Source organism: Salvia hispanica, chromosome 6 (genome assembly GCF_023119035.1).
Source record: "Salvia hispanica cultivar TCC Black 2014 chromosome 6, UniMelb_Shisp_WGS_1.0, whole genome shotgun sequence".
Classification (NCBI taxonomy): Eukaryota; Viridiplantae; Streptophyta; class Magnoliopsida; order Lamiales; family Lamiaceae; genus Salvia; species Salvia hispanica.
In genome coordinates, this window is record NC_062970.1 from 887,147 (window position 1) to 902,226 (window position 15,080).

At 38.9% G+C, this 15,080-nt stretch overlaps 2 protein-coding genes across 2 annotated transcripts; one reads left to right on the forward strand and one right to left on the reverse strand.

Moving 5' to 3' along the window:
- Positions 1–39: 39 nt before the first annotated feature.
- LOC125193316 lies at positions 40–1,643 on the reverse strand. Its single transcript, XM_048091083.1, has 3 exons — positions 1,469–1,643; positions 1,185–1,252; positions 40–1,104 (listed from the first exon to the last, which is right to left on the reverse strand). Exons 1-3 carry the CDS (start codon positions 1,635–1,637, stop codon positions 40–42), a joined length of 1,302 nt encoding a protein of 433 aa, XP_047947040.1. The 5' UTR covers positions 1,638–1,643.
- An 8,464-nt stretch (positions 1,644–10,107) lies between these two features.
- Positions 10,108–12,403, forward strand: LOC125191985 (26S proteasome non-ATPase regulatory subunit 14 homolog). The gene is made up of 6 exons (XM_048089436.1): positions 10,108–10,297; positions 10,407–10,584; positions 11,093–11,174; positions 11,553–11,729; positions 11,817–11,984; positions 12,079–12,403. The coding sequence occupies exons 1-6, from the start codon at positions 10,156–10,158 to the stop codon at positions 12,268–12,270; spliced, it is 939 nt and encodes a 312-aa protein (XP_047945393.1). The 5' UTR covers positions 10,108–10,155; the 3' UTR covers positions 12,271–12,403.
- Positions 12,404–15,080: the final 2,677 nt, after the last annotated feature.

The window sequence follows — 15,080 nt, forward strand, 5'->3', positions numbered from 1 at the left end:
CGTTCAGTTCCTATTGTGCTAGGATCTGAAATGTTAGTGTTAACACCTCTGAATGCATTGATGGAACATCTTGCCTTCATGATCTATTTTACTCTGTAATGCATTGTCTTCTTTTCTCTCATCAGAATCTAAACGTTTATGGGAGTTCTGATCAATAAAACTACTCTTTTCTGCATTCTGCAAAAGGATTTCTGCCTTCGGTGATAAATCTGGAATAACATGGTCTGAAGCTTTGTTGTTTGATGGCATTAAAACTTCATGATCATTCTCTAATGACAAACCCATTCCTTCTTCCATTTTAAGAGTAGAGGGCTTGGTCGTTTCACCTTTTCCAAAGTGCTCCATATATGTTCTATCATGATTGTTTTCTGCTGTTTTCTCAAATTTCCTTTTCTTTTTTTTCCCCAATGTGTTGACATCTCCACCTTCACAAGCAGCATCCCTCATTCCAGCTGAAGAACCTTGTATAAAATTGGAAACAACCTCATTGTCCAGTTCATTTACCACACTCTCAAACCTATTGTCCTCTTTCGGTCTCTCAGTACCATTTAGGTTCTGGTAGTCCAAAATGCTTCCAAAATTACCTTTTTCTGCTACGTTGGGTAGGTAAGTTCTGTCATACAGAAGCCTCCCCTCATCATCATATTCGTCATTCTTCAGACCTGAGACCTTAACAATTGAGTGGGACATATTAGGCTTCACATCTTTATCATTTGAACAAAACATGGTGTTGCCACCTTCGAATCCAGAATTATGACTTTCATCTTTTGTGTGCCTCACTTTACGTTTCTTCTTCACAGGAGACTCGGTTCCCATACAATGTGCCTCTGCATAAATACTTGTGTGAGAATCAGTGGTCTCCGAAACAGCATTATTTTGAGCAGCACGAGCCGGCAACGCAAAAAGAACAATTGCATTCTTGTTCCTATCAGATATGAAACCGTTGCAATCATCATAAATATCATTCATAGAGCTTCTTCCTGAGAGATGTCTGGGGACAATGGAAGCTGTGACCGAAAGAAACCAATTTCTGTTAACCTCGCCAAACGCAGTCCAAACAAGCATATCGTCTGACAGATGATAATAGTTTGATCTCTGTTCCAACTACATAAATAGCAGAAAATCATCAGATGCGAATTACAGAAACAAACTCCGCCATCAGACCTCTAAAATAAAGCATGTACCTTCACAGAGTGGACCTCTATCTCACCAATTTCCGGAAAGGATTGCTTATGAGCCACAGTCACCTTCTCTGCGCGTTTATAGAATCAGTCAGCAAATTATGAGCTCAATTTGCGGAATCAACAGAATACAAACTTCTCAACATTCAATGCTTTTGCGATCAGTATTTGCCAAAAAAGGATTACATACACAAATTATGCCGCAATCGAGTTCATATACATAAATTGTTAACTGATTACAGAAATTGTGAAAAACAACGACTGAAATAGAGGTAGAGGATCGATACTTTTTAAGTCTGAAACTGTGTCGGAGCTGCATACGGATACGGCGATGTGAGTACCGAGGCTGGTGTCTATGAAAACAGAGTTGAGCTCCGCCGTGCCTGCAGCTGCGCCGTCGTGAACCTGCGAACGATGTCGTTTCGCCATTGAAGAAGGCGGGGTTGTCGTTGCCATGTAAGGGTATAGGGTTTAAGTCTTTTAGAATGTTTATTTGGGAATTGTGGGATTTATATTTATAAATTAACGAAAAAACGCTATTTACTGCATCACAATTTATCCCCAGTTTTTAGCCAAGTGCTACATTGGTTTCTCCCTTATTTCTCCCTTATTTCTCCCTAACTCAACATTTCATTTTTACATCATTATTTTTTATATTATTTAATTTTCCTACAAATGTATTTAATAAATAGACTAATAATGAATAATTTATCGTTGTATTAATCATTGGAAAATATAATACAACTAGAAAAAAAAAACTACAAATAAAAAACGTAAATAAACAAAGCATTTAAAATGGCCACTCGTCATGTGAGTCATCAAGTTAGAATAAATACCGTTGAAGTGCCCGCAGTCCCTCATGAGGCGCTCCCAATGCCGACGGATCGCCTCGCTGCCATGGTCCTTCATTGAGGCAGTCTTGTGGCTCCTGTACTTCGCGGCAATCCGCTCCCAGAATATGATCTCAGTCTGGTAGTTGCTGCGCTCCGCGTCCCGTGACGTGTCCGCCCAGCAGTCGGGTTATCAGCTCGGACTCTTGCAGAGAGTGTAAGTAGTCCTTACCCGCTTCGGCCTCTCATCGGAACCCGTATCAGTCGCCGCAGCCGACGACGCCGGCGCCTTCCCCCTCCCGCTCCTAGAAGGCGGCTCGGTGGGCGTTTCTTCCACCTCGAAGTCCTCCGCGCTCGGTGTCGCGGCCCGAGATTCTTGGTCGCCCGGGGTTGATCCGGGGGTGTCGAACGGGGGCCGATACACATCGTCGGCTGGAAAGGGCATTACGCCGGCAGAGTTGAAGTACGGAGAAAGTCTCCGCGCCGGAGGAGTCTGCAAAGGAGACGGACCCCCGTATGGAAGTTGGCCGGGAGGAGAACCCATCGCCAACAACGAGTGCATCCACTGCTCGTTTGCTTCATCCGTGTTGGGAATTTGTGAACTCGACTCTTTCCCCTTACCCTTATCCTTACCCGATCGGGAACTTTTCTTCCAAAAGCTCATAATTTTGATGAAAATTGAAGATTGGGAGAAGAGATTGAAAATGGAGAGAATGAAGATTGTGGGTGATGAATGGAGGAAGTGGAGGAAATATTTATAGGGGTGGAATGTAAAATAGCCGTTGGGTTCGAAAAAAAAAAAAAAAAAAAAAATTTTAATTATCGCCGATTATCGCCGAGCGTCGCCACAGTGGCCGGCGATCGCTCGGCGATAATCCGGCGTTAGAACGCCACTCGGCGAAGCAACGGCAACATTATCGCCGAATTATCGCCGACTTCGCCACAAATTTATCGCCGAGAAGGCGGGGTTGTCGTTGCCATTAAGGGCATAGGGCTTCAGTCTTTTAGAATGTTTATTTGGGAATTGTGGGATTTATATTTATAAATTAAAGAAAAAACACTATTTACTTTCCCTAAACACGCTAACTTCCAAATTTACTTTTAAAATTTTTTGGGTTTTATTTAGTTTCCAATTTTCAATATCATTACTATGTACATAAATGGTTGGTTCTTAATAAATAATTATATCTTCGAAAGTAAAATAGCTAAACTCCAAAACTAAAATCATAAAAATTCCAATATTTTCATTAATAATTAAATTACATAATTATTATATTACTTAAATGTCAAAAATTATAAATCAAAATTAAAATTACGTAATTATTCATTCACTGATGGGGCACGCTCAAGTTTCTTAAATGAGACTTTATTGGAATTGATCATGAATTCATTCTTCACGAACAGAAGCACACTAACATTAACATTATCAAAATTGAGCCAGTGCACCGATGAGTTGTTGTCAGGGTTGTCGAACTATATGTGCTTCGTCAACTGCCCAAATTGTTATGTTTTATATCTCATATTCAACTATCATGTTACGCATGATAATGCTTACATACATAATATTCAATGATGTGTTCTTAGTACCATGCACATGTTGGATCTGTTGTAATCTCAACGTGCTTAGATTTCACTGAAAGTGCGTCCAACATCCTTTCACAAAGTCTCTCACCTTTGAGGAAACAATGCTCTTTTTGGTCAGTCTTTTAACGCCCCCTTAGTCAACTACTCCCTCCGTCCCGGATATTTTGTCCCGATTTTTCATTTTGGTCCGTCCCACATAATTTGTCTCATTTCACTTTTTACCATTTTTGATAGTGGACCCAATATTCCAATAACTCATTCATACTCACATTTTATTATAAAACTAATATATAAAAGTAGGACTCACATTCCACTAATTTTTTCAACTCACTTTTCATTATATTTCTTAAAACTAATATATAAAAGTAGGACCCCAAAGTGGGACGAATTATCCGGAATGAAGAGAGTAATTGATAATCCAATAAATAATTTCATATTTTTATACGTTTTTGTTTGTACCAATATTAGATAAGGATTTTAAGGATTTTCTTTTCTTTTCTAACTCGTCTGTTTATTAGAAATGATTCCACTTTTAATTTGGGAACAGAGGCGGTGAGGATTGAATCCCAAATTTCTTTATTTACACATCGAAGGTTCATCACTTGGATAATTTGTAATTCTAAATCGGTTACTCCATCCGTCCTAGATTTATAGTTACATTTTGTTATAAAAGTCGGTCCCACATTTATAGTTACATTTAGAATTTTTCATATTTGGACATAAAATTTTACCTCATTATTCACTAAAATTACACCCAAATGTCATTGTCTACGTTAAAATAAATCAAAACAAAAATAATAAACTAAAAAGTCAAAAAAGGATCCACCTTCAACCAACTCACTTCATTTATTACACACTCCATCATCTCACTTCATTTATTACACACTCCATCATCTCACTCCATCATCTCATTTCATTTATTACACACTCCACCTCTCACTTCATTAATTACACACTCCACCAATTCCTTAAAACCGTGCCATAACTAAATGTGACTATAAATCTGAGATGGAAGGAGTATTATTTTATAAGGCAGTTTTAGATCATATTATAAAATTCGGATTTGAGATCATGTTGATCATTTTAGGTCATCCTTACTATAATGGCCTAAAAATAAGCTAAGAATGACCTAAAAATGACCTCTGTATGCTTAGGTCATCCTTACTCAACTCTGTCTTCAATCTCTCCACCACCATTCTTTTCTTCACCGGCGATCCCGAATCTCTTTATCACACACGCACGCGCAAAGACGGATATGTATTCAAACACCGCAACACTAGAACGGCAAAGTAAAGAAACAATGAGTGATGAAATGCTTTTACAAGATGCCTCAGAAAGCGATTACCTAATTCGCTTCTGAAGAGAGACGCCAGCTAATGCCTCCGACCAAGTTGTTCAGTGCATGAGACGCCATAGGCACAATGATACTTGACGACAAACTTGTCGTGTAACCATACACAACCCCAACAAAAGTTGCCCTGTCAAAGATTTCAAGAACAACATCTACTTATAGACCAGTATGCGTGTTCCCAGTTATCGTTCAAACATAAAAGCATCGGATTCGTAAAGGTTCGTGTGTGAATGTACCAGACTGCAAACGAATATTTCCTACCACTTCCGAGGTGCAGCACACCGGGAAGTAAGAACCTGATAATTATCCATTGTATTTAATTCTTTATTGTGATAGATTTTTATCTTCTTACTCCAGGATGGAGAGACTTCTCTACTTCACGTGCATTGATGGAACAGGATTATTTAGTTTTTGAACTTGTTGATGAGTGCAAGTTTAAGGTTTGTTTTCATTTGTTGTTTCTTGAATTGCACGAACTCAAATCTAACTCTTTGTTTTTTCTTTCTCTAAGGTGTACATTGTGAGACACAATCCAGTCAAAGAAGTACCAGTCAAAGAAGGTACTCTTACTAATTCAGTATGTTTCATCCAAAAGCTATAATTTAAATGTTATTTTGTTTATTTTGAAGATTACAGCATCTTCGCTGCTGGCAAATCAATCAACGAATATGTAAATCTAAATTGCCTAGTGAAGTACTACGAGTTGTGTAGCAGCCAAGACACAATTCTGCATTTAACTGTTTTAGAGTTCGTTGATATCAAGTATGTTGCTGGGATGATAATCGAAATCACATGCATAGCAGATTGCGTTAGAGAGATCACGGGCACGAGTGACGCCGTTGAAAAGGACAACGTGTTAGAAAATTTTGAACGTATTGGGATGAAGGTGAGATTCATACGAGCTCGTATAGCTCAGCTACGCCCTCCAACAAGTAGAGAACATACGGAGGACAAAGATTATTAGGGAGGTCGCCAGTGCTCCTTGGTGAAGGGCTTAGTAAGGGCATTTTATCCATATTTTCCACTCATATTTTTGTTTGCTCCATATGACATGTCTAATGACTAGGCATAAATCACAGGACACAAACTACTCTACATTGTCATCAACAAAGGTGCTGGCACAGGATGGTGAGGACATGTTCTGAAAATTAGTTTTAGGTTTAGAGTATCACAAGGCCTAGAGAACGATGTAGTGTTATTTGTTACTGTCTTTGGCAGATTCATGAGAGATGTAGTGTTATTTGTTACTGTCTTTGGCAGACCGTTATCATGATCTGAAGATTAGTTTTAGGTTTAGAGTATACACATTTATGCATTACTATTATATTCCTTTACACTGTTTAAAAAAAAATCTGGTTTCTTTCAACAATGCAACCTCTATTCCTTCTTGTTGTTCTGAATATTTATGAGATTAAAAAGAATGGAAATTTACTTTAGTAAAGCCTGGGGCGATTCCCTTTTTTGCCCACTCCTCCCAATTTTACCCTTTTAGAGCATGCCAATATGGTTTCGAATAATTGTTTGATATCTGAATTTACAAGAGTAGATAGGAATTTACAAGTATAAATCAAGATATTTATTTATATTCTTTCAGGGACATCTGAATTTAAGAGAGTAGATAGGAATTTTTACAGGTATAAATCAAGATATCGATTTATATCTATAATGAAGGATATACTATATTTCTAATTAGTTGAGAATGAATGTAAAGAAAGAATTTAACTTACAAAGCGGACTCGTCTAGAAACGTGCGATCTGCGCAATTCCTTTACAAAATGAGGGGATGCCGGAGAGAGGGATGCGCTCATCTGTTGTGCTCGTTGCCTGGCGGAGATGTCCATCACATTCACACACACTGTATTCAATGTATTCAGGCACTCAAACACTGACACGGTGACCGATCAATCAAACGTCATACATGATGGAGAACAGCCTCAACAAGAGAATGCAGCAGCAACATCCGATCAGCAGCACAAGAAGAGCTCGACGCGTCCAAAGAGAAAGACTCGACCACCCAATCGCCTCATCGATTGTGTGTCGAGATGAAATGTTCTACTTCATAGTTTTGCGATATTTGGTTGTAGTTAATTTAGTATGTTATTTCTGTTTTTCGTGTTTATTTTGTTGTAAGTGTCGGGCATATTTATAAGCCCCATCTCGGGTTTTGTTTGTGGTTCTTTCCCGGGAGGTAGGAGGTCGAACCACCCTAGGGTCCTAGATATAAAAAAAGGGAGCTTGTCATATGGACAGTTTTATGAATGATAAGATTTATTCCCACACTTTCGTCTCTTTTCAAACAAAATATTACTGGTACAATCTGTCCGACGGAGAATCTTTCCGCGCGCAGTCTCTCTACGGTCGCCGAGCTCCTACTGCCGCCGATCATCTCTTCCGATACGATCTTCATCGTATCAAACACCTACATATGTTACAGATTGGTGAATATGCAATCAGAAGAAGAAGAAGAAAGAGTTTTAAAACTGTTTTTGCATTGCAAATGATAAAATAATCGTTCCTTGTCCTTCATATAAAGCTATTTGCCACAGGTAACTCTTTAAAGAAGCAGACAAATTTCATATTTATCATATGAAAAAGCAGACAATTCCTAAATTGATTGAATTCCTAATTGGTTTTCCCATTTTCGAGTGTTTTTTTTTTTTTTTACTATATATCACAAAATTAAAAACAGCACGCAAAGCTATGTGCATTCATTCAAAAGTGGAAGACTGTATTAATATTAGGGATGTCAGTGTAGCCCGCAACCCGTAGGCCGGCCCGAATAACCCGTCAAATTTACAGGGTTAGGACTGAAAATTTCTAGCCCGATAAAATTACAGCTCGATTAGTCCGCACCCGATTAACCCGCAACCCGTTGGGGCCAGACCCAAAAATTCGATGGGCTGGCCGAAAACCTAATTAAATTTCTACCGTTCTATTTATTTGACTCCAATTCGACACTTCAATGGTTATTTTATAATATAGATTACTAAATAAATAACTTTTATTTTTATATATTAAATATATAAATTATATGTTAAATTTTTATTAACATAATAATAGATATATAAATTAGAAACTTCAAATTCACTAAAAAAAATATATTTAAATTTTTAAAACATGCTTTAAAATTTCTTAATGTTTATGTTTTATTTTACACAAATCTCAAATATTAGTATTTGATCATGTATATTTTGAGTTTAAGCATATATCTCAAATTTATCATAATTAAATATTTTACATTCTATAAATATGACTAATTTTCACCATTATTTATTGGATTCAACGCATGTTAATTTTATCGGTAGTAACCCGATTAGCCCGCTGGGCTAGCCCGAAACCCGAGCTTTTAGGGTTAGGGTTGAACTTTTATAACCCGAAAGAAATCACAGCCCGATTAGCCCGCACCCGATTGATCCTGCAACCCGAATAGGGTTGGCCCGAAACCTGATGGGCTAGCCCGATTGACATCCCTACCTACTATAATAAGTACAGTAGATTATACTTGGCTTAAAATATGGATAATAGGCTATTGGGCTAAACTTAAATCATAAGGGTGTCGAAACGGATACCCGCGGGATTCTGATCCTGATTTTATGGGTCCCGAACCTGAAAAGTTCAATATTATACTACTCAATCCCGACCCGTATGGTGGGTATCCCGGTACCCGCAATTGCAGGTACCCAAACCCATTGGCGGTAATTTTACACGTTTGTAATTCCAGAATGAAATTTGGTATTTTTGTTACACTATGATTTCATATATTTGTGTTTTTTTTTACTTTGTTGTATTTTCATAATATCCAACTATTAACTATGCACAAATGTGTTGATTTTCTAATCTCTTACTTAATGATAATATGATTAGAATGAGAAAAACAAAAGAAACCTAAACTCCTGCAGGTGGAGGCGTAGGCCGATAGCGGTGGCATATGCGGGCGGCGGGTAGAACTTAGAAGGGACGAAATTAATTGGAAGACAAGTAAGAGGGAAGATACAATAATGAATAAAGTTCATTGGGCAGAATATATTTGAAACTAATTAACTAAAACAAAAAACAAAAAAAAAAAAACTGAAAATCCTAATCATGAAAGTACCGGATATTATCGGGTATACCCATACCTGCAAAATTTTAAAACACCCGATCCCGCCCCATTCCCAGCTGTTGCCAGGTAGCGGGTACCCGATACCCCCGGTTGGTATCGGGTCGGGATGGATATTACCCGCTATTCGTTTCGACACCCCTAAACTAGGGATGTCAATTGGGCTAATCCGTTCGGGTTCGGGCCAATCCACTCGGTTTGCCGGGCTATTTGGGTGCGGGCTATTCAGGTTATAGATTTTTCGGGTTACAAATTTTCAACCCTAATCCTAAACCGCCGGGTTTTGGGCTAACCCATCGGGCTATTCGGGCCTAAAAGCTTTCGAAAATAATTTCTTGTATCTAAATTTTCTTCTATAATATGATTTTAAATTTTAGATACTTTTTTTCTTTTTAGGAAAGAAGCAATTCATTTTGTTCAACTACAACATCAATTAAAGCTTGTGTTGTCATTATTTTGGCATTGTTTGTAACTAATTCTTTGTGAAAATTAAAAATCATATCGTACATGAATAATTATTAAAATGATAAATATATTAAAATTTTGATGACTTATTTCTTAATTTTGTCTTGATTGGCTTTGGTGGTGGTAAGACACTAATAGCAGATGATGGGACGGTGAAATAATGAGTTGAGGTGGAACTTGAAAGCTGACAATGATATTGTGGGATCAAGTAGAAAAGTATAGAATGGAGATTGAATGAGACCAATGATTATGTAGAAAGATTGACGATTCAAAAATATAAAGAAAACCCCTAAAACTTAATAATTTTTAATTAAAAGATGCAACCCATCGGGCCAACCCGTTTAACCCGCCAACCCATTCGGGTCAACCCGTTTAGCCCGTTTTATATTCGGGTAATAAAATTACAACCCTAATCCGCTCATTTTACCGGGTTGTTCGGGCTGGCCCACGGGTTTCGGGTTGAATTGACATCTATACCCTAAACCCATATTTATACGTGGCCAGAAATAAGAATTAGATAAAAATATAAGGGCATAATTGCAAATCTGTTGTCTTGTTTCCAAAGAAATACTTTTAATTCAAAACTCTCTGCTTCAGCCAATAATATTTACAAACAGAAAATCGGCATTTTTCTTCTAATTTGAAATGGCAGGAATGGAGAGACTTCACCGGATGTTCGCCGGCGCCGGCGGAGCCCTCGGCCACCCGCCGCCGGACTCCCCGACGCTCGATTCCTCCGAGCAAGTCTACATTTCGTCTCTCGCCCTTCTCAAAATGCTCAAACACGGTAAATCTAGGGTTTCTCTCAGGATCGTAGATTGATCCAATTCTTCTCTGTTTTCTCTTCCTCCGCTGATGTAATTAGCGCTTATGATGTCTATCGCTGATTGCTGCAGGTAGAGCCGGGGTACCGATGGAGGTGATGGGGCTGATGCTGGGGGAGTTTGTGGACGAGTACACGGTGCGTGTGGTGGACGTCTTCGCGATGCCGCAGAGTGGAACTGGTGTCAGTGTCGAGGCCGTCGATCACGTTTTCCAGACTAATATGCTTGATATGCTCAAGCAGACCGGAAGGTAACCAGAATTATCCGTGATCTAGAATCAATGTTAGGAAATTGATGTAATTGTGATTTGCAGCTTTGTTTTTCTCTTTCTTTACCTTAAATTCGTATTGTTTGCTTAAATTTACTTTGTTTCAGCAGTAAGCTTTCTCAATTTTGTACTATTGTAACCGGAAGATATGGTTCTGATTGGTTGGTGTTCTAATAGGATTTAGATATCGTAGCAAATCAATTGCATTCGAATCTTCTATAGTCATTTTGTAGGAAATAGAAGGAATTTTCTCGAATTTGTCCGTAAGAAAATGTGACTGATATCTGTAGATGTATGTTATTCTGATTCTTGGTATTTGGAATATTATTCGTAGTACATTAGAATGCATTAAGTATCAATTTTTGTATACTGCATTATATTTTGTTGGTTTGGTGATATTGAAGTATGCTTCTCACAAATTCACATACTATATGAATGTTGTGATTATATTACATCAGCATTGAAGCATGTACTTTGTTGTGTGTTGCAGACCTGAGATGGTGGTTGGTTGGTATCACTCACATCCTGGCTTTGGATGTTGGCTTTCAGGTGTAGACATTAACACTCAACAGGTCGTTACTTTTTCGTATTATACTCTTCTGTTGCTAGAGAAATTACTTTTGATTAATTTCAAATATGCTTAGGACTTAGGAGATGCTTATTGGTGTGCTTATGATCTTTGTTCTTGCCTTTTGAGTTATGCACTATTCGATGAAATTTGGGTAGGCTTAATATGCTTTAGCTCACTCAGTCTCTAACCCTCGATGCACCTTATATTGTATTTCTTGAAAGTGGAAAGGAGGATCTTTACATTTAACTTTAGTCTGCATTAGTATATGGTAGAGATGGTTCTGTTGGAAATAACAGTCACTATTTTACTTATTGCGTATCATGTGTTGTTAACAAGTGTATGTTTTCAAGCTGAAGAACTGATGTAATTATTGATGCAGAGTTTTGAAGCTTTGAATCAGAGGGCAGTAGCTGTGGTGGTAGATCCAATTCAAAGTGTGAAAGGAAAGGTGGTAATTGATGCCTTCCGACTCATTAACCCTCAAACCATGATGTTGGGTCAAGAACCACGACAAACCACTTCCAACGTGGGGCATCTCAATAAACCATCTATCCAGGTATTGATTATAATTTGAAGCTCAGTGACTGACCTACATCAAAATTGTCTTACAATCAGATTCTAATTTTGATTTGATCCACTCCAGGCTTTGATTCATGGGTTGAACAGGCACTATTACTCCATTGCCATAAACTACCGGAAGAACGAACTTGAGGAGAAGATGCTCCTCAATCTCCACAAAAAGAAATGGACAGATGGATTGACCCTCCAGCGGTTCGATACCCACTCCAAAACGAATGAGCAGACAGTTCAGGTACTATTCACTCTGATTCTTGTACATCTAAAATACCGTGCATTTCCTCATTCTCGTTCTAATGTAATTCGTGTATCATTGTCTACAAAAACAGGAGATGCTAAACCTAGCCATCAAGTACAATAAAGCGGTCCAGGAGGAGGACGAGCTGTCGCCTGAGAAGCTAGCAATCGCCAATGTGGGAAAGCAAGACGCCAAGAAGCATCTCGAGGAGCACGTCTCAAACTTGATGTCTTCCAACATAGTCCAAACTTTGGGCACTATGCTGGACACTGTTGTTTTCTAGATTACGGATGCAAAACAGTCAATTTCTTCAGAAAGTGTACGTGTCTGTTTATTTTCTCCTCGACCTGATATAAACTCCGGTTTCATGTAAGAGATCAATTCCCTCTGAAATGGTGTCTAGATTTACTTTGTTACTCCTTCCCTCATTTGTATTCATATCAACTTATGGTACTTGTTTCTGCAATTATTCAATCCTAAGTAAGCTCATCATTCAAAAAGTATAACCATCTCAGATTCTCAATCATAGGATCAATTTCACTATTTCACCATTTTGAAGAATTCAGCCATTTTTTCTCAATTTTTTGTTGGCCTTTTCACCTTCCATCCCATCAAGATGAAAACAACTATCTTACCCTTTTGTTTCGTGTATCTTGACTGCACCCAACCACCGGCTGTGACCCCATGTTTGAAAGTAAAGTACCCTCAACCATCCGAGCTCCATCAAGCTCGGCCAACCTTCTGACAGGCTTGGGACCAACCGTGTACGAGCGTGTGTAGGTAATTGGGATAGAGTGGAGTGGAGAGGGTACACAAGAAATGCACCAATATGGTAGTAATACTCGAACACGAGCTCGTGCTCGTTCTCTGCCGCATCCATGGGAGAGAGAGAGGATGATGATACTTTTGGCTTTTTTAATGTGTTGAGAGTGCTTATAACACTCATGCCATAAATGAGTCAGATCTATATTATTCACGTGTCACATCAATTTATTAGATCATGCCCCAATTATGACAGTCAATTAGTTTAGACTTACGCTATTCATGGTATCACTATTTACTTTTTCAATTCATTATTTATTTTATTAATCTCTACTTTTTTAAATCGCTATATTTTATGAAATTAGAACAAACTATCAAAATATTGAAAAATCATGCGTGACATGAGTGACTCGTTTCGAGTGGCTTGGAGGCTCTGAATCAGCGCTGGTGGGTCATGCCCCGGTCCGTGGCCCACCTCGCTCCCCCACAATGCACACGTGCCATGGCCGTGCCGCAGGTCCGGCCCAAAAAGGAGTTCGTTGTGAGGGTAGTTCATGGAGTACATATGAATTCTTTCTAGTGTATTCTCTAGCTTTTTATGGAATTGTAAATTGATGTTTTGTGATTTGGTCCACATTTTACAACTATTGAAGGATAAGTTATCTTACTTTATTCTGAAATTATCAAACAAAAAAGGAAAGAAATGATATCCCTTGCCAATAAATTCAATTATCCAACTCAACTCCCAATTGATATATTTAGTAAAACATACTAAAACCAAAAAAAGCACAAAATCCAAATCATACTCGAGCAAAGTAAATATCAATATATCATCCATGTATTATTGTGGGGTTGCTTAAACGGGTTCGGGTATTCACCAACCCGACCCGACACTCGTGGCGATTCCGGTGTTCTTCCTCCACGACCACGAATCGGACGGCGACTTCGGCAGCGGAGGCAGCAAAAATGCCTTCTTGCAGAGCCCAAACGGCCACCCTTCATACTGCATAAGCTCTTGAATAATTATGCATCGCCTGCTAAAATCTTTACAAGAATCGATCTTTTTCAAGCTCGATGACCGCGAAAACGTGTCTTGACCGAGAAAAATGTGTCGTAGCTTGTAGCGCTCGAACACCTAGATAGCCGAGTAACCGCACTGGAAAACTCCTCATCCTCCTCACCACTTCCACCGGAGCTCCGCGTTTCCCCTGACTCCTTTTCTAGCGAGCAAGAAATGCTCCGGAGAGAGAGCCCATCTCGAGGTATCCGACCCGAACACAGACTTGCGCTTGCATTTGGACTCCATGTACCTGCTCATGACCGCTGAAACGAAAACCTACAACGAGTTTTTTCGTAGAAAAAACAAGCTGATTAACAATACAAAAGAGAAACAGAGAAAACATCAGTCTAACACGAAGATATAGAGTTACTTCATCTTCTTCATCAAAATCGCGGGCTGCATCCTCTGCTTCGGGGCTCAGACCCGAGAGCTTCCCGCAAAAGAGGGCACTTGGAAAACCTCGCAAAGCGGACGAGAGGGATTTGCACCTAATGCAAGGATACCGATAAAACATCATCGTGATGAGAAAGAAATATGTATAGACACTACAAATGGATGTGTTGATGGTTTCTTGATGAAGAATTATATACATAAGTAAACACACACAAATACATATATGTATGTATTTTGTAATTTTCACATCTGATTAAGAGTCTTTTCAATGAGAATGGCCCCTCACCTTATTCCACTTAAAATTCACAGTTGAGTCTTTGGGGTGAAGGCTAAGTTAAAAAAATAGACAGAAAAGTTCACCTAAATTATTCTTCAAATTCTAAACAAAATAGTTTAAACACTTTGTAGACTAGAGCCTAATTTTTACGAAAGCGACTGCAGGGGAAGAGGAAAAATACCGTTTTACACGACCCAAGCATCCACATCAAGCATCCATTGTTCTCATTGATCTCCACCGCGACAAGATGCAGCACTCGATATCTGTGAGGCAAAGGAACAAAATGTAGACATATAGATACAGGGAGTTGCCTCATCCACGATCTTTTCCATCGTTATTAGGTTAGCCGGGCAAACGTTGTAAGAGAATAAGAATCGCGAAGAAAATGTGGAAGGTAAAATACATAAAGTATGCATTACTGACAAACAAACACATCAAAGGGGTGAAGTTTCTTTAAATTCGAATCAATTAGAAGACACGTGTCGCTGCTGGGACGCCACGGAGATCAGAGACTGGATCTTGGTGAGCGCTGAGGTCTTCTCGGCGGGCATTTGGAGAGGGCGAGGTTTAAAGAGATGATAGCCTCGCGACCCTCCCAGCT